The sequence below is a fragment of the Excalfactoria chinensis genome, chromosome 3, assembly GCF_039878825.1.
Source record: "Excalfactoria chinensis isolate bCotChi1 chromosome 3, bCotChi1.hap2, whole genome shotgun sequence".
NCBI classification, from domain to species: Eukaryota; Metazoa; Chordata; class Aves; order Galliformes; family Phasianidae; genus Excalfactoria; species Excalfactoria chinensis.
In genome coordinates, this window is record NC_092827.1 from 88,899,287 (window position 1) to 88,921,565 (window position 22,279).

At 38.6% G+C, this 22,279-nt stretch overlaps 1 protein-coding gene across 1 annotated transcript in view; it reads left to right on the forward strand.

Moving 5' to 3' along the window:
* CNIH3 (cornichon family AMPA receptor auxiliary protein 3) overlaps positions 1 to 21,456 on the forward strand; it is a 43,701-nt gene extending 22,245 nt beyond the window's left edge. Inside the window, exons 3-6 of the mRNA XM_072333497.1 lie at positions 567 to 614; positions 13,225 to 13,337; positions 15,331 to 15,474; positions 16,345 to 21,456. Of these exons, the coding sequence (XP_072189598.1) occupies positions 567 to 614; positions 13,225 to 13,337; positions 15,331 to 15,474; positions 16,345 to 16,372 (333 nt within the window). The 3' untranslated portion in view covers positions 16,373 to 21,456. The remainder of the gene's footprint in view (positions 1 to 566; positions 615 to 13,224; positions 13,338 to 15,330; positions 15,475 to 16,344) is intronic.
* Positions 21,457 to 22,279: the final 823 nt, after the last annotated feature.

Below are 22,279 nucleotides of genomic sequence, written 5' to 3' on the forward strand. Positions count from 1 at the left end.
TGATTTAGGTGATTCCAATTAAGCATGTATCAGATTTGTATCACCATAACTGATAGCAGAACTTGCCCCCATAAACTCACTGGGAATCGCAAGAGATGCTGAATTTGCAGAAGTTAAATTCTAATATCACATGTTGCTCAGGTAGTCTATTAGTGAAAGCAGAAGAGCTACCATGTGAACTTTGCAGTTGTTTTTCTCATTCAGAAATGTCTTGAGGCCAAAATTTGAGTACCTGAAAATGCAAGGCCAGGTCTCTCTGTGGTGTAGATTGACACTGAATGGTTAGAGTCACAAACACTGACTTGAGCTTCTGACTCACAGTTAACACAGACTTGAAACCCCTGCTTTTATTGCTACACCCAATAACAGATGAAAAAATTAACATTTTGGGACTTGGAAATGAGCAGATTGTTTGACTTGCAGGCAGTACATCATAAGTGAATACAGTTGGTTCAGATGAATAATGTTACAGCCAATAATTATGATTTTGACTCACTTTGCCTGTAGCATCTTTAATTTATAGTGCCAGCTAATCTTCTACCTCTTTCCTTACTTTTTCTTAACAGAGAGAGCGGCTGAGAAACATTGAACGTATTTGCTTCCTCCTACGAAAGGTGAGAATAAACTAGCAGAGGATTTATTAACGGGATGAGAATTAAAGTCACTGAGTGATAATCTAAGGAAACTGAGTGAGCTGATAAATTCCAGGATTGATATGGTCACAGGTTGTACCTTTCCTCTGTAGGTTGAAAGAGGTCTTTCATAAACATTCATTGTTCTCTTATCTCAGTACTCATGAAGTCAAAATAATCATTGTTCCAAAACAATTTACTCTGTATATTCAAGTTTCTATAAATTCACCGGGATAGTAATGGAGACACTTAAATTATTCAGCATTTTTCCTTAAAAATGATCATACTTCATATATGGACCACTGACTGCATCCCCTAATCAAGGTAAGAATTAAATCCAGGTGTGTTTTTTAATGGGCTGATGGCCTCATCCTTAGAGGTTTGGGGAAAACCAGTGCTAAGGTTTATTTGCCTGAAATGATCCATAGATCTAACTGTGACCACACTCAATCTATGAATTGTCATTCTCAGGCCAGACAGAGCTTGAGTCTTTCCCGCTTGTCACAATAATGAGCATGTGTTTTTTAAGAGCCACACTCAAGTACTTACTTAGCAAGGGTAAGGCACTAAGGGATATGGCAGGAAGAAACAATACTCATCACCAATAGCTTTCCATTTTTGTCAAATGGGAAACAAGTCATTTCCAAGCAGTGTCCCAGTTTAAGAAAAAAAACACAACAAAACATAAAGACGTAAAGCAACTGGTGAGTAATAATGTATTAATATATGTAAGCCCCATAAGAGTGCTTGGTCTACACAAGTGTTTAATTTTTTTTGAGCCCCGGTCTTCATGTGAACAGCGAGATCGAGCATTTTGGCTAATTGCAGACTCTGTATTCATAGGGGATTGTCTTGCTTCTGCTTCACTTAAATGGTTTGTTAGTTCAACCTATTCAGAGTTCTTTAGGGATGCACTTGTTTCAATTGAGAAGAAGGTGGACTAACTACAGAGATTTGTAGTCCTTAAAACTGACAGTCACTAAAAATAGCTTTAGTCCGTGTAGCATAAAGGATTCACTGCTGGAGAAAAATTCTGGCAAAAACAGTGAAGAATTGTGTGTCAGTTGTATAGTTACAGGAAAACAGCAGTTAGGATGCTATCAGCAAGCACTAAATATATCAGTCATTAAAACTTTGGTCTGCTTCTCCTTCTACGAATCAGCAACGTATCCATTTCCTAATGTCGTTAAGTCAGATAATTCTTTCAAATGCCTTTGAATATAGTGCTATATTACTATTTATGATGTTAGAATTTAATGATAAATTCTGTTGTAAATCTGTTTTCAAAAGAGATTATAGGCAGGCTGTAAAACTGTTGTTTCATTATATCCATTTTTTTGGAAATGACTAGGCATATAGTATGCAATATGAATGGGTAAAAAAGCTATGAACCTTGCAGAGCCATGGCTATATCTCTTATGTTCCTAAGTACATGACAGGAAGGACTTGCTTCCTGAAGCCAGCACGAAGTGAGGAGGATGCAGATACTTCGTTTCATTCAGTTATGTGTTTGGAAGGCTTTAACTACAGATTTGTGTTAATGTGAATGTGATGTAAACTGTAGGATATTTAATTGTCCAGGCATTACTGTGTCATGCAAGTGTTACATCTTTCACACAGGATATATACTGGTATTGCTGGATGCTGCAAATTCTGTATCTTTGCTGTCTTTTTTATTTCTTTTTTTTTTAAACTACATTGCCCTTGTTTCTCTAAGGATATGATTACATGATGCATGACAATGCTCTGCAGAGATGCACCAACAGTTCTGAATGAGCTGTCTTGGTTTAGTGGAAGTAGTACCACTAGCAGTACAAAACCATAGAATTCTTTAGTTTGGAAAATACATTCAAAATCATTGAGTATAACCATCAGTGCAGGATTCATTAGTGCTGCTAATGAGATAATGGGGGCGTGCCATATAACTACACCATGATTTTGTGATTAAATCATCGAATCATAGAGTGATTTGGATTGGAAGGGACCTCATAGGTCATTTAGTTCCATCCCCCCTGCTGCAGGCATGGCTGTCACTGCTCAGTCTCATACTACCTCAGGTTGTCCAGGGTCCCATCCAACCTGGCCTTGAATACCTCCAGGGATGGGGGCATCCACAACCTCTCTGGGCAGCCTGTACCATCATCTCACCACCCTCTCCATGAAAAGCTTCCCCCTGACATCTAATCTAAATCTCCCCTCCTCCAGTTTAAAATCATTCCAATGTTTTGTGAGGTTATTAAAACATATTTGATTAATGAAGGCAGCATTATTGTATAATTATAATTGCAGGTGTATTTCAAATGATCTAACTGCATGGTTGATTTCTCTTGTAATTACTTATTTTAGCACTGAGGACAATTATTTCCTACATTAAAACATGGTTTCTTTCATTAATCAACCGTTGTAATATCATTGCTTTACCTTTAGGGAAATTTAAATTAACTTGTGATTAGGGTTATACTTATAAGCAACAGCATCTTAATATTTGATTTAAGCTGATAAATCCTTACTAATGAGTAGAGTTGATTAAGCTTGCTTTATTCTCAGTGGATGTATTTCAGACTTGAGTTTGCTCATGCCAGACACTGCTGAACAATGTAAATGACCTTCCTCAAATTATTAGCCAATATTTGTTTTTAAACCCCATTAATCTGGAGTGATTTCTGAACAATGAAACTGGCAGTACCTGTGAGGGAAATTAGGTATAAGACTTTTATTCATTTACCTGTTACAGTGGAAGAATTTTAGCTAAGTTAAATTAAGCGTGAAATCCATGAAACTGCAAGTGTAAGAAAATATTGTATAGAGCTCAGTCCTTTATCTTCATTTTATTTGGTTTGGTTTTATTTGATTGTTTGTTTGATTACTTATTTTGGCAAGGGGTGATTGGACTGCAAATTCAGCAAGAAATCTAACTGCAGAAATCTTCTTTGGAGTGTGTCCAAGCTGGTGAAGTGTCTGGAGCACAAGTCTGATGGGGATTGGCTGAGGGAGCTGGGATTGTTCAGTCTGGAGAAGAGGAAGCTCAGGAGAAACCTTATCACTCTCTGCAACTACCCAAAGGAAAGTTGTGGCAAGGTGGAGGCCAGGCTCTTCTCCTAGGTAACAGCGACAGGACCAGAGGAAATGACCTCAAGTTGCACCAGAGGAGGTTCAGGTTGGATATTAGGAAAATTTCTTCTCAGAAAGAGCAGTGATGCGGTAGCACAGGCTGCCCAGGGAGGTGGTAGAGTCACAGTCCCTGGAGGTGTTCAAGAACTGTGGAGATGTGGCAATGAGGGCCATGGTCAGTGGGCATGGTGGGGATGGGTTGGTGGTTGGACTTGATGATCTTAGTGTTTTTTCAATCTTAATGATTCTATGATTTGTTTGTTATAATACCGATCACTTCTATCATTGTTCTGCCTCATGGCCATTGACAAGCTGGAGATAATGTGTCATATTTATAGCATACATTTCTGGATGTATCAGTTCATTGCTTCATCGTGGATTTAGGGATTTATAAATATCTGACATTCTTTTAGCTAGTTGCCAGGCTGATAGTTATTAGCAGGGTATGTCTCTAAGCCTATTGCATGGTTCATTAAAGGGCTTAATGTAAGGCTATATAAGTCAATTTAGCAGCTTCGGTGGACTTTTTTTTAAGTGATGTGTAGCCATCTGTGTATAAGAAGAATCATACTTTCTACAGATTTGAAGAACTGCATTGGCTGAGAATACAGCAATAGGGCAATGTGTTGCAAATTAAGCGTGTTGCAAACAGCAGCAAGCTTGCCTTTTGTTGTACTGTATACTACTTAGAACTTCAGCCAAGATGTTATAATTTCTCAGTTAGCTAGATCTGACAGAAAAAATAAATCATGAAAAGCATTTCATCACAGCCATACTAGAGTGAAGTCACTTAATCCAAAGATACTTGCACCGTCTTTGCAGGGCTGATTCATACCAGGGTTGTAGCATTATGTGCATTCAGCACCTCCTAACCAGCAGCAAGCATGTCGTCTTTCAAGTCTGTGTGCTTGTGCTATCTGAGAAGCAAACAGAATTATCTAGTCACGAGGTATTTTTGGAATGTGGAAATAGCAGCGGCATGCTGCTCGCAGGACAAAGAGGCTTCTCTGTCCAGAGTTCTGATAAATTGCTGCTGTAACAAAGATCACAAAGGGAAAGGAAAATGGCACCGTGTGACACTTTCTCCATTAACAGTGAAGGTTGCAGTGATGGAGTGTATGAACTTTGTCCACTCATTAGAGACTGAGGAGTTCATCATTGTTACTGGCTTCTCAATGCATTTTGTTATTTCCTGATGTATCTAATGCTGTCTCTTTTCATACTGCCTCAATACGATGGAACCGCTGAGTTTGATTGATCATCTGGGCAGCAGGAAATCTTTCAGGAGATTCTTCCTACCAAGTGCCTGGGAGCATAAACCTTAATCAAGAGATGGTGCAGATAGCTTCTGAAGAATGAATATAGAATTGTGTGTGTAGAAAATTTACCTGCACGCCTGCGGTATTTCCTCAAAACTTTGTCTCTCTATGACTGAGTGCAATACAGGAGATTGCAGGCACTGCTGTCTATTGGAAGAGCTAAGTAAATATTACATATTCTTTAAAATTATTTTTATAATCTCCCTTGAAAAAAACACAGCAGTTCAAAACAGGGTTGGTTTGTATCAGAAAACTTTATGAACATCTCTGGAATTAGGGAGGGTTTAACCTCATGTTTGTTGTTTGTGTTTACCATTTGTCTCTGAGGTCGAGCAGCAACAAAACCAGATGTGATAAGCCCTTGTGGGTGCTTTCAGAGTCTCTCTTTCACACTGACAGCATGGAACAAACTCTGTTTATTGCTCTGAGATGAGAATATTGTTGATACTCAAACATAAAGCTGTGTAGAATACGCCCCGGACTTAGTTTTGGATTTGAAGCTCTCATAATTTGAGCACTATTTGGATAAAAGCTATTGTATTGTTGGCAGTTATAGCCAAATGTGTATGAATTTCTGTGGGAGCTTATATATGGTGAAATTCAAAAGAGACCATAAAGGTCAAACTGAATAAAACAAGAGGGAGAAATACAGATTTTAATTAGACAATTCAACAGGTGCCTTTGTAGCACTTCACTTGTGCTAATAATATGTTACTCATCAGAAAATCATCCTTTTCTTCCCTTTGGGTTTGGACACTACTGAGAGAGGAGTGTCACAAAGGGAGGTGAGTGGTACATGTTTCCAAGATGCAGGGATGCCTTTTGATCGATCTCCATTTCATCTGTTTTGTTAAGGTCTAAACCTTCTATTAACTGACCTGATATGTGAATGTGGAAGAGTTCAGTAATCCTGCTTTCTTTAGAAGTTTAAATGCAGGATCTGTTATTGAGACTACAGTAGCTATTTTGCAAAAAATGATGGTAGAATTGGGACCAGACGGCTGGCAGTGTTTTTACTTTACATAAAGATAATGTCATAAATATTGCTTGGCTAGAAACAGGACATCTCCTCACACTTTTATTGTGAATATCTCAGTTTCATAATTACTCAAAAGGAAATGCTTTTGCAGTAGAAGTACTGACCACAATCCCTTTTGTCATTTCCTTGTATATAATTCCCTTTCCATTAGTTGTGTTATCTGATTATCTTCATATGCAAGTAAGGGATTGATGTGCTTATCCAAACTCTGTGCTCAGACTTGTAGTTACTTAAAGGTATTCCTTATCTTTTGGCCTTTCTTTTCTCTGTTTTACTAGACTGTTTGGTTTGAGGTTTACTTGTATATACCACATAATAATTTTTTTAAAAAGGAGGGTTTCTCTTACATTTCTGAGCCCCAGAATAGCATCAATACTCTCTTATAATAAAAAGCATTTCCTGAGTCTGAAAATGAATTTAAAAGCAGGCCCAAATGAAGACTGCAGTACATGTCAAATAAATGACTGCAGAAATCAGAGTTGAATGTAAATAAGAGTAAGGCATCCTGCCTTTTGTGTTCAGTTCAGTCAATTTCTTATTATCTGTTCTCAACCTTCTTATAATCGCTGAATATCTGAAGCAAATTTCTAATTTCTGTATGAATCAAAGGGGATGTGTTTAGATGAATCTTAACATCTTGAGGAATAAGGAAACCCACCAAATTTAGAAAACATCACACAAGTATGTACTAGAACTATATTTAGAAAATTTCCCAGGCAATTTTGTAATAGTGGGTCTGGATTATCTTCCTCCTTTCAAATGTCTTTGCTCAGAGTTATAATAAATCAGACTCTGTGTCTGTGCAGCAAATATTGCAGGGCAAGTTTCCTTCAATAAATATTACTTCCAAACTTGACTTTAGTTGAAAAAATTCATTGATTTGAATGAAAACTTTCATTAACTCAACAGATTTATGTTGCACTTTTTGTCTATTAATTTTGGAAACGGTTTGCAACTGTTGCTCCAAAGGAACCACCAGAGGTAGGTAGTTATGAAAACTTAAAGTACTAAAGGATGTTGCTTGTTCCTGTCTGAGATAATAGATTCTGTCCACTTGATAATAGATCAAACAATTGTCCTCTGGGTTGTTTTTTTCTCTTCTATTCTATGAATACCAGTCACCATACAGCGCTACTGCTGGAATTTCTGTTTTCTGTTTGTATTTTCTTATGTAGGCTGATGAATAAACTAAACTTATCTGCTGCAGCCTTGGATAATGTGCTGATCGTTGCATCTTAAAGGACGAGAACAGAGAATGATACTTAGGAAAAGGGAATGTATAGGACTTAAGAATTAGAGGAAGTATAGTATTTCTGGTAGGCAGTGCATCCACTGCTGACATTTGTTTGTTATATGCATTGTGGCATTCTTTTATTACGTGCATCGTGCCAGATCTATTTTTAGTCAAATTCACAAGTTCCTGAGTTCAGCATTTTCAAAAGTTAGAACATAATAATTGTTATTTTTAGGCATCGTTACCTAAGGACATCTGTTTGCTTCATGGAAAGCTGCATCTTGCTGTGTCTGCGCAGGTGTTTGAAGCAGCAGTGAAAGATAAGGAAAGCTGTGAAATGATTGCAAGCCTAAAATGTTCAAGCTTGTGACTCAGTCACAGTTTGGTCTTTACCCCATTTTTAACTGGGGTGGAAATAAGATTTGCCAGCACAGTGCCTGATAGAAATGGAGAGGAGGGAGATATGCATGTTTATTATTTATAATAATATTACTCATGAAAATATTTACATATAAAACTATATCAGTTTAACTGACTGTATTTTGCTGTTAATGTCATCTTTTAAATGTTTATTCAATAATCAAAATGGCGAAGTATCACCCTGTAAGACAACCTTTTGCATTACAATTCAGCTTCCTTCCAGTACTGTTCTGGAGGACATGGCCTTATTCTCAGAACATTGCATAAAGCAGTGAATAAGTCTGGAGATGCAGCAAAATATAAATATATATGTGTATATATGAGTAACTGTTGTCTGCAATGCGCTCCTGAGATGAGAATTCTCAGTTGCTTGGGGTAATTTAATTTATGCATCTGCTCCTCAGAGCTGTGTTGAAGATATTGGCAAAATTTGACTTGCTAATGGACTGTATTTGCTTTAATTTGGTATGCAATAAAATATATATTTGCATTTTAATTAAACTAAAGGAACTGGGGTTAAATCAAATGTCACTGTTATGTTTAGCAGAATTTTCATTGTGGATTTAAGTCAGGATTGGATCCTGCACAGCCTCGGTGCTATTACAAAAAACAACACAGTCTCTAAAAATAGAGTGAAATTATTTCTCATCGTATCTGTTGTATGAATGGGAATGGTTTCTGGTGGGATTTAAATGTCCTTGCATTCAAATGCTGATGTTTCCAAAAACCTGTTAGAATAGCAGGACAGGGATCACCTATAGCAGTTCTGCTCCTCTTCTGGTTATATCTGAATCACAAGAGAGAGGTAGGGCAAGAGGGCATTTGTTACCCTATTCCATATCAGTGTCAGGGAAAATTAGATGTTCATGCTCCAGGGATGCAAACTCAGCTCCTGTTTCTGGTTCTGAATTAACATTTAGAAAATAAATAAATAAGGTTGTAAAGATATCATCAGTTCTAAGATCACAGCACTCTGCTGCCTTAACGAGGTACCACCCAAGGATGAGGTGCTTTTTGAATGGTGCTGATGCCCTGCAGGCTGTGCTCAGTGGAGAAGGTTTTTATTAATATTATTATTCTGTGACCTCTTGCAGGCCCTGCAGAACAGGAATCTTATTGATGTTCTTGATATATGACCCATAAAGACCTGATCTTTCTCTGTCCCTGTTGTTGAACTTATTATTTAAACTTCATCATATTACAAATACACCAGTCATAAACTGGCTCTATTAAAACCTTAGACTTAAAAAATAATTACCTCTGTGTTGCAGAAGATAGAAACGTGACAATGAGTATTAAAATGATGGGCCTAAATAGAGGTGTATTCAGTACCCGAAATGGAAAGAGAGCATAGATCCAGTATTAGAATGCCTGATTTTCTGTATTGTGTTGCAGATGGAGGTGCTGTGTGAGAATGATAATCAGGTTCTTTGTGTTACTCATTTCACTGTCTGCTGTTTGTGCCATGGAGTGACTTCTGTTCATACTCACTTGATACTGTTTAAACAATTTCTAGTAGAGCATTAGAAGTAAGGACATTTCTTTTCCAAAAGTGGATGTTTTGCACTGCTTAATGTCACTGTGGGCCAGAAAAGTGGAGAGCTGAAAGCAAATGTTAAATCCTTTCTTTTATTTGTGCTCTGCATTTGGTCTGTAACATTGAGCACTGTGTGCATGCAACATTGCTGTCCCGTGACAAAATGTAAAGATGTAAATGTGAATTTGTTAGCTTTATTTGCAGTTGTTCTTTGTATGAACAGGAATTGATTTTCCAGCCATTTTCTTTTCAGCTAGTTATATACGACATTGCAATCTGCTGAATGCTTCTAGCAGTTGGAATTACATGACTTTGGATAAACTGAAACGCTAATGCAATTTTTTTGTGTTCTCGTCCTTTCCTTATGCTATGCTTCTGATTTTTTCATTCTTCAATTGGCAGGATTTCAGAGATACTAAATAATCAGCTCTGAAGGATCTCATAATGTTTTCAATTCAGCAGCTGATACTCCTCAGTAAGCTGGGTTAGCTCTGGCAGGCTCTACTAGGATGGACTTCAAAGTGTAGTTAGAATAACTCTTGTGTCCTGAACACTGTGGGTATGTCTCCCTCCCCTCATTTCCTGTGTGTCCTGTTTAGTAAGGGCTATTATGGAAAAAGCAGCAAAGTGAGCACCTTAATAACAAGCTGCAGCCATCCTTTGTCAGAAGCAGGTGCAGTAGCATTGACTGCTGTGCTAATGCAGCACTGCTGTGTTTGGTGGTTGCCTATCTATGGGTAGAGTGGCATGTCTGTGGTTAAAGAAAGGGATCTGGGCTATGTGCAAGGAGACTTCTTGGGGGAGAAAAACAGTGATTCTGTAAGAAGTAGTACTCAGGAAAATCGAATATCAACTAAGTACTTGACAGAGGCATGAGTTATTGGCATTTTAGTGACTTAACAGTGACTGGGAAAACAATTTGGTTCACTTGTTACATTCTTTTTTCTAAGTAAGAGAATTTAATAGCACTGATGCAGGGAGGTTACTGTTCATCCTGTTCTATCTTCCCAATTTGGGTTTCAGGGAGGTATTTCATGTGCGTGTTCACTGGCGAGCCCAGCTGTGCGAGTCATTCCATTTGGAAACAGTATTATGTTCTGGAAGAGCAAAATTACATTTGAGAAAAAGGCAGTTGTGTGTCATAAGCACAATAAGGAGGAAGAGTACTGACAGGAAAAGATGGGATTTTCGTTTGTGAAAGAACAACAGAACACAATCAGGGAAGAGGAAACTGATTAAAAGTGTTTGAGTGTAGGACTAAACTTCATGAGAGATGCGGTTGATATATCTTCACATGACTTTGTAGTCCAGTGAGCACAGAGAAACTGCTGGCAGGTTCTTAGCTTCAGTGCTTGTTTTCCCATGCTTCAGTTCAGCCAAACCTTGCTGTCTACACACAGCAAAGACTGCCTTATTTGCTTTGGAACTATAAGGATGGAACTGTCTACCTGTATGTATGCATGTGTGTACTACTTTGTATGAGAGCATACTGAATATTCATGGTGGGATGGTAAAGATTTGATATCTAGCAAAGATTTTACATTTGAAATGCAAATGGTTTGTAAAAAAAAAAAAAGATTTTGAATATTTGCTGATACATAAATTGAGTTAAATGTACATATCAGAGCATACATAAGAATGTGTAGTAGTTACTTTCCTATGCTTACACTATAGCAAAAGATGTTTCTTATTAGCATCGCTTTGATCTAGAAACTTTGACTTCCTTTTCAGGCTTTTTTGTGGTTTTCCGTGGGTAAATGTCAACCAGCAGAATTTCTAATGGCATATTTGCAATGCCATTCAGTAGTTTGGAACTCCAAGTGACCAAGTTACAGCTCTGAAGAGCCATGCTTCTTTGTCAGCTTCTCTTCTGTGTTCTGTAACTGTCCCCAGACTTCATCTCAAGCTGTGTCGGAAAGCAGAGTTCATTATCTGAACCAGAGTGTTCCTGGTTCAAAATAGAAGCATACTGTTTATATCCTAAAATGATTGCCAGCTGACAGCTTTATATGCTGTCCCAGAAATGAATTAAAGATGCTAGCTTGATTCCTGTTGCACAACTCTCCATATCTCAGAAGTTACCATTGCAATGGACTGGCATGGCAGCAATGACAAGGATTGACAGTTGCTGGTTCCTGAACTGGCTTTCTTCCCTCCAGGAGCCAAATCCCATACTTGCTGAAGTTCACTAGAGTCTCCATTGGTTACAGAGGACTGCAAGGTGACTATTCCAGCCAGGAAGAGAGACAGAGTTACATTTTGTTTTTCTAGTTGTTCAGTTACTCAGTTTGTTTTTCCTCACAAGCCTTGCTGTCACTCCCTTTACACTTCTACTTCCCTCACTTACTTTTAGATTTAGTCCCTTGGCTAAATCATTTGAATGTCAACTGCAACTGGTTTACAGAGCAGTGTTTGTTTGCTTCTGTCCATGAATTCTCTTTGGAATCTGTGATCAGAACTGATCCTGTATTTAGTTACACTAATGCAAAAATATTACTTCAAGTAAAGGGTGAAGAGACAAGATGACCCAAATGTTATTCTATTAAAAGCAGAGGTAGATCTGGTATACCCTAGAAACTGTGACTGGAGAGTGAATCTGTTCTTCATTGCTTCCCACGTTTCCTTTCTAGCTTCACAGCTGATTTTTTTCTTTTTAAATCTCCTTTATAAATTTCCACCTTGGGTTTCCTTCTCAGTTATTACCAGCCAGCCCACTGATCAAGCAACAGCGTTGTGTTCTTGCTAGTTTTGTGAACTGTGTTAGAAGCAGAAATCAAATATGTGATAATGAATGTAAAGTACTTGAAAGTGCCCTGATGCTTTGTCCGTAGCCATTCATCATTAAGACCTTTCTTGTCTGTAATTTGTGACAAGGATGAATCATTCTCTTGGTAAAGGTTTTAGTCATGTTCTAAATCACATTCTAAAAATGAAAAAAAAAAAAAAAAAAAAAAAAAAAAAAGAAATAAAAAATAAAAATCCAGCAGTGATAAATAACTGCCATCTGGAATCTGTGCTGTGCAATTGTGCCATGAGTTGTCATCCACGTTAGATAAGCTTTTGAGGATGCTTAGATTGAGTGCACAGACTTAAGGATATAAAAGTGAGAAAATGCATTCCTCGTGAAGTGAAAGAAGTCCTGAAACTACGGCATTTGTTGCATCAAAGCTGTATGGGAGTAGGTGGGAGTTGGGAGTAGCTGTAGTGGGTTTCTCCCTGTTTTCAGAAATGAGACTCAAACTACTTGCCTAATGAAGATGAACTGACACCAAAAGAAGTCCCTCAAATGTGGGGTTTGGTTTTTGTTTATTTGTTTAACTTTGGTTGATGTGACTCGGAAACACAGCAAGGGATACAGATGACCTGTGTGTGGGATCGTCTGGTTTTGAGAAATATAAGGTACTGGAATAAAATTCTTTTATTGCTTGAATAAAGATAAGAATCGGATTTCTGAGAACAGGCATAAGAAAACAAGAAGACCAGCTAAGAAAGGGGGATGAAAAAGAGCCTTTAGAAGTAATCACTCTGAATCAACATCACATAAATTTCTGTTTTTGCCAGCTGCCCACTCACTCTCTCTTTTAATAGAAAGGATCGTGCTGGTCTGCAACAAGCAGCGTGAGAAGCCATGGATTTTCCAGGGGTGTCAGTTTCCCATCTTAGTGGGTTTTAGCTCAAAAAGCTAACTTAGTAATGGATTTGATGCCTTTAGGATGCATGTAACTTACAATAAAGCCCACAGTGTACAGCCAGGATCAGAACCAGGATGGCTCCACGACTTGTGCTCATTGCTCTCTGCTTTGCTGTCCCTCTCTTGAGGTATGTCCAGAGATGGGTGCACTGCAGATTTCCAGAGATGGTTTGTCTTCTGCAAAATCAGTGACTGAAGTCATAGGGATGTTTTACTGATCTGTTATTTCTGTTCCTTTCAGCTGGTGTTGCCGGAGTATTCCATCCATAGCCTTTTCTGCATAATGTTTTTGTGTGCTCAGGAATGGCTCACACTGGGCTTAAACGTTCCTCTGCTTTTTTATCACTTCTGGAGGTAAGCCCATCTTTTATACTCTGACTGCTTGTTAGGCATATGTGCCAACTCATCAGCCATGCAGATTGCATGAAGCATAGCAACAGGAAAAAGGCCTAAAGACAGCTAAGATGCAAGTTTTGAGAGAAAATGTATTTTTTGTTGAATGTTCACGATGGGGAAAGAAAATCTGTAATACATAAATGTGACTTCAAATAACCTAATTTAGGTAGCCACATTTAAATAACCACTTTGTTGAAAATTCCAAGTGCAAGATGCAATCTCCACACCCAAATGAGAAGTTGAAGTGAAGTAGCCTGGAGGCTGAAGGTGGAGCACTAAGAGCTGAACAGGCTAGGAGCTGTCAAGGAGTTGATATCACAGAATCATTAAGGTTGGAAAGACGACTAAGATTATTATGTCCAACCACCAACACACCCCCCCCGTGCTACTGACCACATCCCTCAGTGCCACATCTCCATGGTTCTTGAACACCTCCTTGGATGGTAACTTCCCACCCCCTACAAGTAATCTGTTCTCCAGCTGTCTTCAGCTTTGGATCTCTGCTACATGTTTGTATTAACCCAAGGGCTTCCATAGTCGACCATATGGGAGCTGCTGTGGAGCAGCTTTAATGTTTTCTGGACTGAAGCTGCTGGCAATACAGCTTCCACTGAATTCTAGTAGAGGATCTGGCACCTCTGAAGATAGCCAAGAGGCATTCATTTTTCTGTCTGTCAGTCTGCAGTCTTTCACTAGTTTTGCATTCCCACCATATTTGGAAAAGCACAGACAATTTTTGTCTGTCGTGTTCTTTCTGTGTTACAAAGATACATATGGAAGCAGGGAGCTTCTCTTGTGAAGTAGCTTGAAGAATAATTCTGTAAAGAAGTCACTGCTCGTACCTCAGCTATTAATTAAAAAACAGTAGCTTCTAAATTCTTATTTTCTGAAAATCTTGGTAATGATGCAGCATCATGTGGTCGATTTATATTAGCCAGAAGTTAGAGTGACAGCATAGTTCTCAGAAAGCGTAATGAGATGAAGCTATGAGCGCTCTTCTGTTGGGTGTAATAAAGATCACTGTGTTTTACTATGCTGCCTTTCAAAGGATAACGACTCAAACTATGATCCTGGTCTGAAAAGTAGAAAAAAAATACAAAGTGGAAATGGTGATACTTGAAATAATGATGTCAAACTTAGGATATGTTTCTGTGGTTCTCTGTATGCGCTGTTATAATTACTACATGATGTTTGCTGCTCTTGGGTTCATTGTAAAAATTTCTGCGTAAAACCACGGGAAGATAATTGCATGTTATCATTGCAATGAAGCTGCAAAGTAATTGAGACTAAAGTTCCTTTGCCAAAAACATCTTCCATCGTGGTTTTTTCAAATACCCAGTCTATAGCGAAAATAATAAGAAATGTCTCCCATATAAGAAAAACATTTCCTGATAAAAATTATTTAGATAATAAATTTCTGAGCAGTGCTATGTGCAGAAAACACTAGTCAGCCAACTCTTTTGTTACGCTGTATTGCATTTTTCCTTTTCAGAGCAGACGAAACCGAGCCATCAATTGGCTGAGACTGTGTCATGGTTTTGTATGTTTGACTGTCACCTCTCATCATATCTGAAGTTAGTTGTGTGGATGCAGTTAAAGCCCAGTAATTCTCCTTCCATGCTGTGATTACAGACCATTACGTATTGTCACTCACAGTATACAAGTTATTAGCGAGTAAGCCAGAAAGAACTATATAGGCAGGGGGAATGTTGCAATCTAAAGATTTAATAGAGCACAGAAATTTCACATCAGTGAATTGCTTGGTTCTGCAATGTCTATACTAGCATTCTGACTTAACCATGTCCAGATAAGTGAGGCTTGAAAAGGAGAGGTAAATTTCTCTTATACAATGGAAGTCTGTTTTCTTCTGAGGTGATGATCAGGACAATATGTGTCAGCACATATCTAACAGATATGTTACAGTCATTCTAGAGTTCTTCTTCTCTTTCAGGTATTTTCGTTGCCCAGCAGATAGTTCAGAACTCGCTTATGATCCACCTGCTGTCATGAATGCTGATACCTTGAGTTACTGTCAAAAAGAGGCCTGGTGTAAGCTAGCTTTCTATCTCCTTTCTTTCTTCTACTATCTTTACTGGTAAGTCTGGTAATTTTACTGAGGGATTAGTAGCTGCTTTCCATTTAACATGTGAAATTGCATATAGGAATGACTGGAACAAATGTGCATGTTTCCTTAGCCTTATAAAATTGCTTCTGATCTTGATTCAGGGAAGCATGCCTACTTATGGCAGTGTGTGCTTAAATCTGCGGATGCTTCATTACATGTAGAATATTAAGCAATTGTCTAAGCATTTCTGCTGGAGCTAAACTGCTGTGCTGAGCCCTGCTTTCCCTCATTCTAAAATGTGGCCATAAGCCAACGTCTGCTGCCCAGCCCTTAATAAAACAGTACTATATCCATTTTTGCTGTGCATTCCTGGGTATTGCAACAGATAGAATTGCAGTTAAAATGGGGGCTGTGGCAATATACTGCAGTTTCCTCATTTATTAGAGTTGTACTTAATATGTATGGATTCATGCTTGCTGGTTGTCTGCATTTTACTTCTTCTACTGTATGGATTATTCTCTGAAGGAAAGAAAACATGTAGTTTCATGGTAAACCATGCCTGCCTTGCTGGGAGTTTCTGGTTGAAGTTGTAAAGATCAAACATGTTAAAGCGAAATGGTTTTGTTTCTTCACTCTTCAAGTTCAGACATCAGAGCACATTTTAATAAGCTCAAACACAGCTTGTGGTACTGTAGGATATCATTAATGAATCTGCTATTTCTCAAGTTCTTTTTGATACCTGTCTTGAATCCACCATAATTAGAGAGACAGAGAATGCAAAGGAAGGCATTGGACATTACAGTCAGACCTTGAGGAACAGATAGTAAAGGGTTATAAAAATCAAAGTACTCTTTATGTCTCAAAAGGATACTTTCATATTGTGTCTCTCTTTTCATTCAGCATGATCTACACTTTGGTGAGTTCTTAACTAAAAGACCGTCATTAAAGACTGAAAACAACAAAAGCTGTGGAGGTGCAAGGAGGAGTGAGCCAAGTGATGCATGATTCAAAGATAAATAAGTAAATGAAAATTAAAGAGAGGAAAACTTTGAACCCCAAAAATAAATAGAGTATGTGACAGAGACGCCAAGCAGAAGCAGAGCACCATGAAGAAAGGCTGAGTTAACTGTGTTTATCTCCTGACTCTGCATGTTGCAGTAAATGACTTTCAAAACCCAAGGGAAACAAAAACATGCAACCAAGTCAACTGAGATACAGAACTATTTTCCTCTTCAAGGATAATGCTGCTCAGCTAAGTGGATTCATCATAAACTGTAGTCCCTACTGTCTTCCAAGGAGCAAAGTTTCTTTTTTAATGACTGTTCTGTTTTGAGGAAGCAGAGGACAAGATCATCATAAACAGCAGGAACATTTACACAATGTGTTATGAAAATGAGCACTAACTGGGGTTCAGACAAGACATGTGACTGTTCTGCAGGGGTGTTCATGTGGCACATCAGACAGGGATGTTGGATTTTGGGGAATTGCTTTCTGTGGCTTTTTTTTCCCCACTCATCTTCAACAGTAACAACAAAATAATTTAGAAATTGCAGTGTTCTGTTTTTTTTTTTTTAATGACACAGTATTACTGTAGACTAAAATCCAGTACGTTTCTGTACTTCATTTGTGATGCATCAATAACATAATGATAAGTGTAAATGCATTGGAATTGGCCTAACCATATCAAGTACATACCACAGTAGTGTTCCCCTGACTGCAAAAAAGACTGGTTAGAGCTACATAAGTTAAAGAGGATTGTAATATAGATATTATATTCATTAGAATTCTGGACAATGAAACACCAGACCAGACTGTGGTCTGAAATTCTAGTGTGCAGTTTCATTTCTGCTGTCAAATTTATGCTGAAAGTCATGAAATGTGTTTTGTTCCATATGAGGTGGGTATTTAAGTTGTTCAGTTCTTTTTATAACTTAAAAGGATTTTATTTTATTGTATAACTAATATTTAATTTTATACATATGAGCTATAAATCTTCCTATGTATGTATATACAAATACACATCTATGTAAGCACCCACAATCTATTCATATTTTATGGTAATCTGTTTGATTTACCAGGTCAAAAGCATCATCTGTTCAGAACTGCTTCTAAATATGCTTCAGCACAGAAACTTGTGAACCAGGGCTGACTCCCTCAGAATCACTAAGGTATTTCAAGGCAGTCACTGGTGCCCTGGGCAGCAGGAAGCTTCTAAGAATATTACCAACACACATAGAGATCGGGTCCTGCACTGTGAATGAGCTAATAAGACATGTTTTTGGCACAGATGCTGAGGAGAGCAGGGCAGAAAGTTCTGTATGGAAACAGCTTGTTCACAACTGGTCTCGTTAGCTTTGGCCCAGTGTTGACCCTGCCAAATTTGGCATGGCTATGGAGAGCCAACAGATTCTTCCTAAGGACTTTGGGCACAAGACTTCAGAAAGAAAGGTCCAGCCTCACATTCAGCACTGCTCCTGTGCTAATAAACCCTATTTTAGAGCATGCTGGAGAAGCAGTGGCTGCATGCAGCAATCTCATGTCTGGCAAAATAAAAACTGAGCTGGAGTTAATGTACAGTGCCAAGGCTTTTTCTGGTTTGATCAGCCTACGCTGACAAAATTAAATCCTCTTAGCCTGCGAAGCACAGTTGGTGCATGCTAACTGACTGCTCTCGGCCCGTGCCAAGATCATGGCTTGGAGGGAGTGCTAACTGGCTTCTGTAAAAGGTACACCAAGGTCATTCTAACAATATTTAGATGATGAAGTTCTGCTTAGCATTAGCATTCTACAATTTGCCAGTGCAGATATAACCGATAGCCTTGTATTGTGCAGTCTTAATTCTTACAGCCTGGCATTCCCATTTCTAGACGCACACAACAGAGCTGCCATATTAGGTTATTTGGGAAACTAATTTGTGTCTGATGGTTCACAAGTTTGGACTGCATGTGTTACAGAAGTGACTGAACTGCTCTTCAAATCACATTGATCTTGCAGTCAGTATGGCTGTATTTGCTTGGGGTGTGCTTGAGTTAAGGAACACTGAATGGTTACAGAGTTAACTCTGATAGCTTTTATGCCATGGTATAATTAATGCATAATCCATAAAAAGCTGAAGATTGTCCATTACTGAATTTCTTCTGTACATACTAACTGAGAGCATCTAATTCTACAGAAGCATGGAAGCTAGCTCCACAGGAGAAAGTGGGTATCGCAGTGATAACTTCCCAGGCATCTTGCTACTTCATAAAACTCTCAGCTCTGAGAAGGTGACTGAATCTTTCCACACATCTTCCAGGGTGCATCAGAGGTGGAAAGCACAAAATTCAGATTTCCAGCATTCCAGATAAGTGCTTTGAAGTCACTTTCATGAAAAATCCTGGCGTGTTTTTGTGAGGCCAAATGGGTGAAATTCTGATCGGGTCTTGCAGGTAAAGGCACAAGTCTTCCTTGGCTTCCATGCTGTTAGAAGTCAGCTCTCTTCTTCCATCCTCCTGTAGTAAAGTTTTCCATCTTCTGTGTCATCTTTAACTTCTCTGCTGTTCTTCTGGCCAAATTAAGTCTTTCTTGAGAGTGGATGATAAGAGATGTTCAGCGTATTCTTGAGTCTGTCTTACCCTAACTTATCCTTGCAATGAGTGGATACTAAAAGCTGGCTTTTTCAGTTCTTAGTAATAATCCTTATTCAAAAAAATAACCCCATTACTTTCAATAACAATTATCTTGAAGAAAAATTGTGGTCTAAGTCTATTGTAAGAACTCCTTAATTGAGGATATTTCTCTTTTCCTAGAATTTAGTTAACCTTCTGCTCAGTATAAATAACTTATGAAGCTGGCCAAGGCATTAATTGGAGGATGTTTTGGGTGTATCTTCAGCCCAGAACTCAAGAGCATGTCTAAGCTGTCTGACAGTATCAGAAAGCTGCTAATGCTGCGGATCTCACAGATAACAAATAGAGTTACTGATATTTTCCTTGCTTGGTGTTGTTGTCCAGACATCTTACAGTATCTTGCTGGATTGCCCCAGCAGACCAACAGCACTTGGCTGCACCATTATGTGTGATGGCTGCTGTGGCAGATGGACTTCAGTACCATATTCATACTTGTGTCCAGATGAATCATTTTCTCGTAATGACAGGATTTTGTTTCTTTGCTTTAATAACTTCTGTAGTAGAAAATTTATCACTGCTCCAAAAGGTCTGTAAATTTACCTTGTATTCTTCTGTGTCAAGGCTGAGGGCTGTCTGCTGAACAGTTATACCCATGTGTAATGGATGATTTCATAACCAGATTTACCATTTTCACTGTTAGACTTGCTAGGTAATGAATGAGAGAAAAAGTGTGAAAGAGGTAGGAGGAATGATAACGATGCCCTCTTAGTACCTGGCTATTTTGCTGCTAAACATGAGCAAAGCGTACTTTGACCAAACCAGGGAAGTCAATAGCAAATAATAGAAAAAGTGATGAGATTTTCAGTTACAAGATCTTCTCTTCCCTGTGTGATGCTTGAGGAAGAAATAATCTGTGCCATCATTTTTGTCACCAGTTCTCCTTCTTGGTGTTTGAAGGTTGCATATTTCCTCCTCAAGCCTTCTTGCTTCCTGCCTCTTCTCCTAGAAAAGTAAGTACTATTGCTTAGGAGCAGCGCTTTTCTTCTCTCACATGCTCTGGTGATAGAGATGAATGTCACAAAGGTCATAAGAAATCACATTATTTCCCTTGCTCCCTTGAAGAGATGTGCAGTGAGCGCACACATTCATTTTCTTCATTTGTACCGTATGCAAAGTGAGAATGGTGCTACCTACCCTGTGAAATCTTTCCACACGCATAATACTCCCTTTCTTTTCATGAATGCTGAATGTATCTAAAGGGAAAAGGTAGGAGGTGGAAAAAATGAAGTGTGAGTGGATGAAACCTGAAGGAGTTGCATATCAACAGGGTGGCTGCGCAGCCTGCTGGCCCAGTTACCTCCCCCTGGATATGATGGAAAAGCAGCCCCAGTGGGGAGGAACTGCTCTGTGCTTCTCTTCTCCTATTTATAGTCAGGCAAATGAATTGCAGTGATGCTGAAATAAGTCACTGCTGCTATGACTATTTCAGTTTCAAATGCAGCAAGTCAACGCTGATAGCAGGATGCTTCACCTACAAATAATTAACTGTGTTTAAAGTGTCATAAATGCTTTTCCTGGGGCTGTACGCTTCCTTTTGCACCAAGGCACTGAAAACTGAAGGAGTTATTCAACCTACACCTTCCTAGAGAAACTGCATGAAGGTTGCAATGACCTGACACTGCTGTGGGCTTGTGCTTATTCATTCATTAGTACGGATATTAGCACTCTGCTTTTCTTTCTCTGTTCTGTCTTGTCACAGGGTTATCCCTACATGTAAGTCTATAATGGGGGCACAGGCCATGGGGAAAAGATAAAGAAGGAGAGACAAAGGTGCGAAAAAAAAAGGAAGGTTCACCATGCAACCTGGCTGTATTAATGGAAGATAAGCATGCACATCAGAGGGATAAGGGGGATGTTTCAGAGCCAGACTGTCAGTGAATGTTAGCTCAACTTGTTAAATATCTGGCTTCAAAGGAGTTAATGGAAGTTTTGTCTCTTACTTTGTGTGGGTCCCCCTCAGTACTGTGCAATTCCCACCAAGATGACAATGGAAATTAAAACTAGAAGGGAAAAAAAAATAGCAAAATAACTCCAGTTGGTCAAAGATGTTACTGGATGTTAGATAAGGCTTGTATTACCATAAACAGAACAGGAGGTAAAAAGGTTGAAGTAAAATACAGTATCTTTATTTAGGAAGCAATTAATATCAGTGCACCACCCGTGCAGCACTGAGCTTTACATCAGTGATCTCAATCCATTCCTGTTCTGGTGAGTTTATCATTTTTTATCAGTCCTTAATCACAAATGCATTGTTCTGATTTATTCTGTGCAGGAATGCAATTGTAGGAGGGCAGAAGGGAAAATTCTGCTCTGAAATAAAGCATTTCCCCCTTTCTTTCCTCTCAAATAGTCTGTGAGTATGTGACAACAAAATTCTAATGGTTTCAGTGATACATCTCAGCGATGGAGCTACTTCCTGCAGGTGATACCGTTCTGCAGTTTAATAAACCACTGTTCTGTAAGTATTTTTAAGTGCTTATACAATTAAAGTAATTATTTTCTTACCTGTAAATTGGTGGGCAACTTCTCATTCAAAAGCAAATGTATTTCTATGGCCTTGTTCTATGAGTTTCTGGGTAGTCTGACTCTCAGTAAAGCTCTGGGCGAAATAAAGTACCGTTTAAAAATGTTGGGGTTTTTTTTGGTAATGTATGTAGGTCATACATTATGGAAGTGGAACAAAATGTTAAGAGCCAGAAGTACTTATTTTGTCCAAAGCTTGAATAGATATTGGTTTTTTTGGGTTTTTCTTCCCCCCGCCCATGAAGTGTCTCTATTATCACCGTTGTGTCCTGACAGATCTGAAAAGATCTCACTGTCCAACTGCTGTAGTAGTTCAGTCTTATTAAGCAGATTTCCAAATACTGATCATTGACATGACATACTGCCAGGAAAGCATAGCTCCTACAAACTGTGACAAGATTTATGCAGCCGAAGTGTAGTCTTGTGGGATAGCTCAAACCAGAATTTCTGCTCCATCTGCAGTATAGTGCTTCCGTTTCACTTAGTTTCTAAAACAATGTAAATCATAAGACAGAAGGTAATCAGGCTGTTGCTGTTAATAGGAATGCAAAGTTTGGCCACTGTTATTTCAAATAATTACTGTTTCAGAGTTATTGACAGAATAAAGTTACTGGAGGTGCAGACTGAGCTGTTAGCTGTAGCGT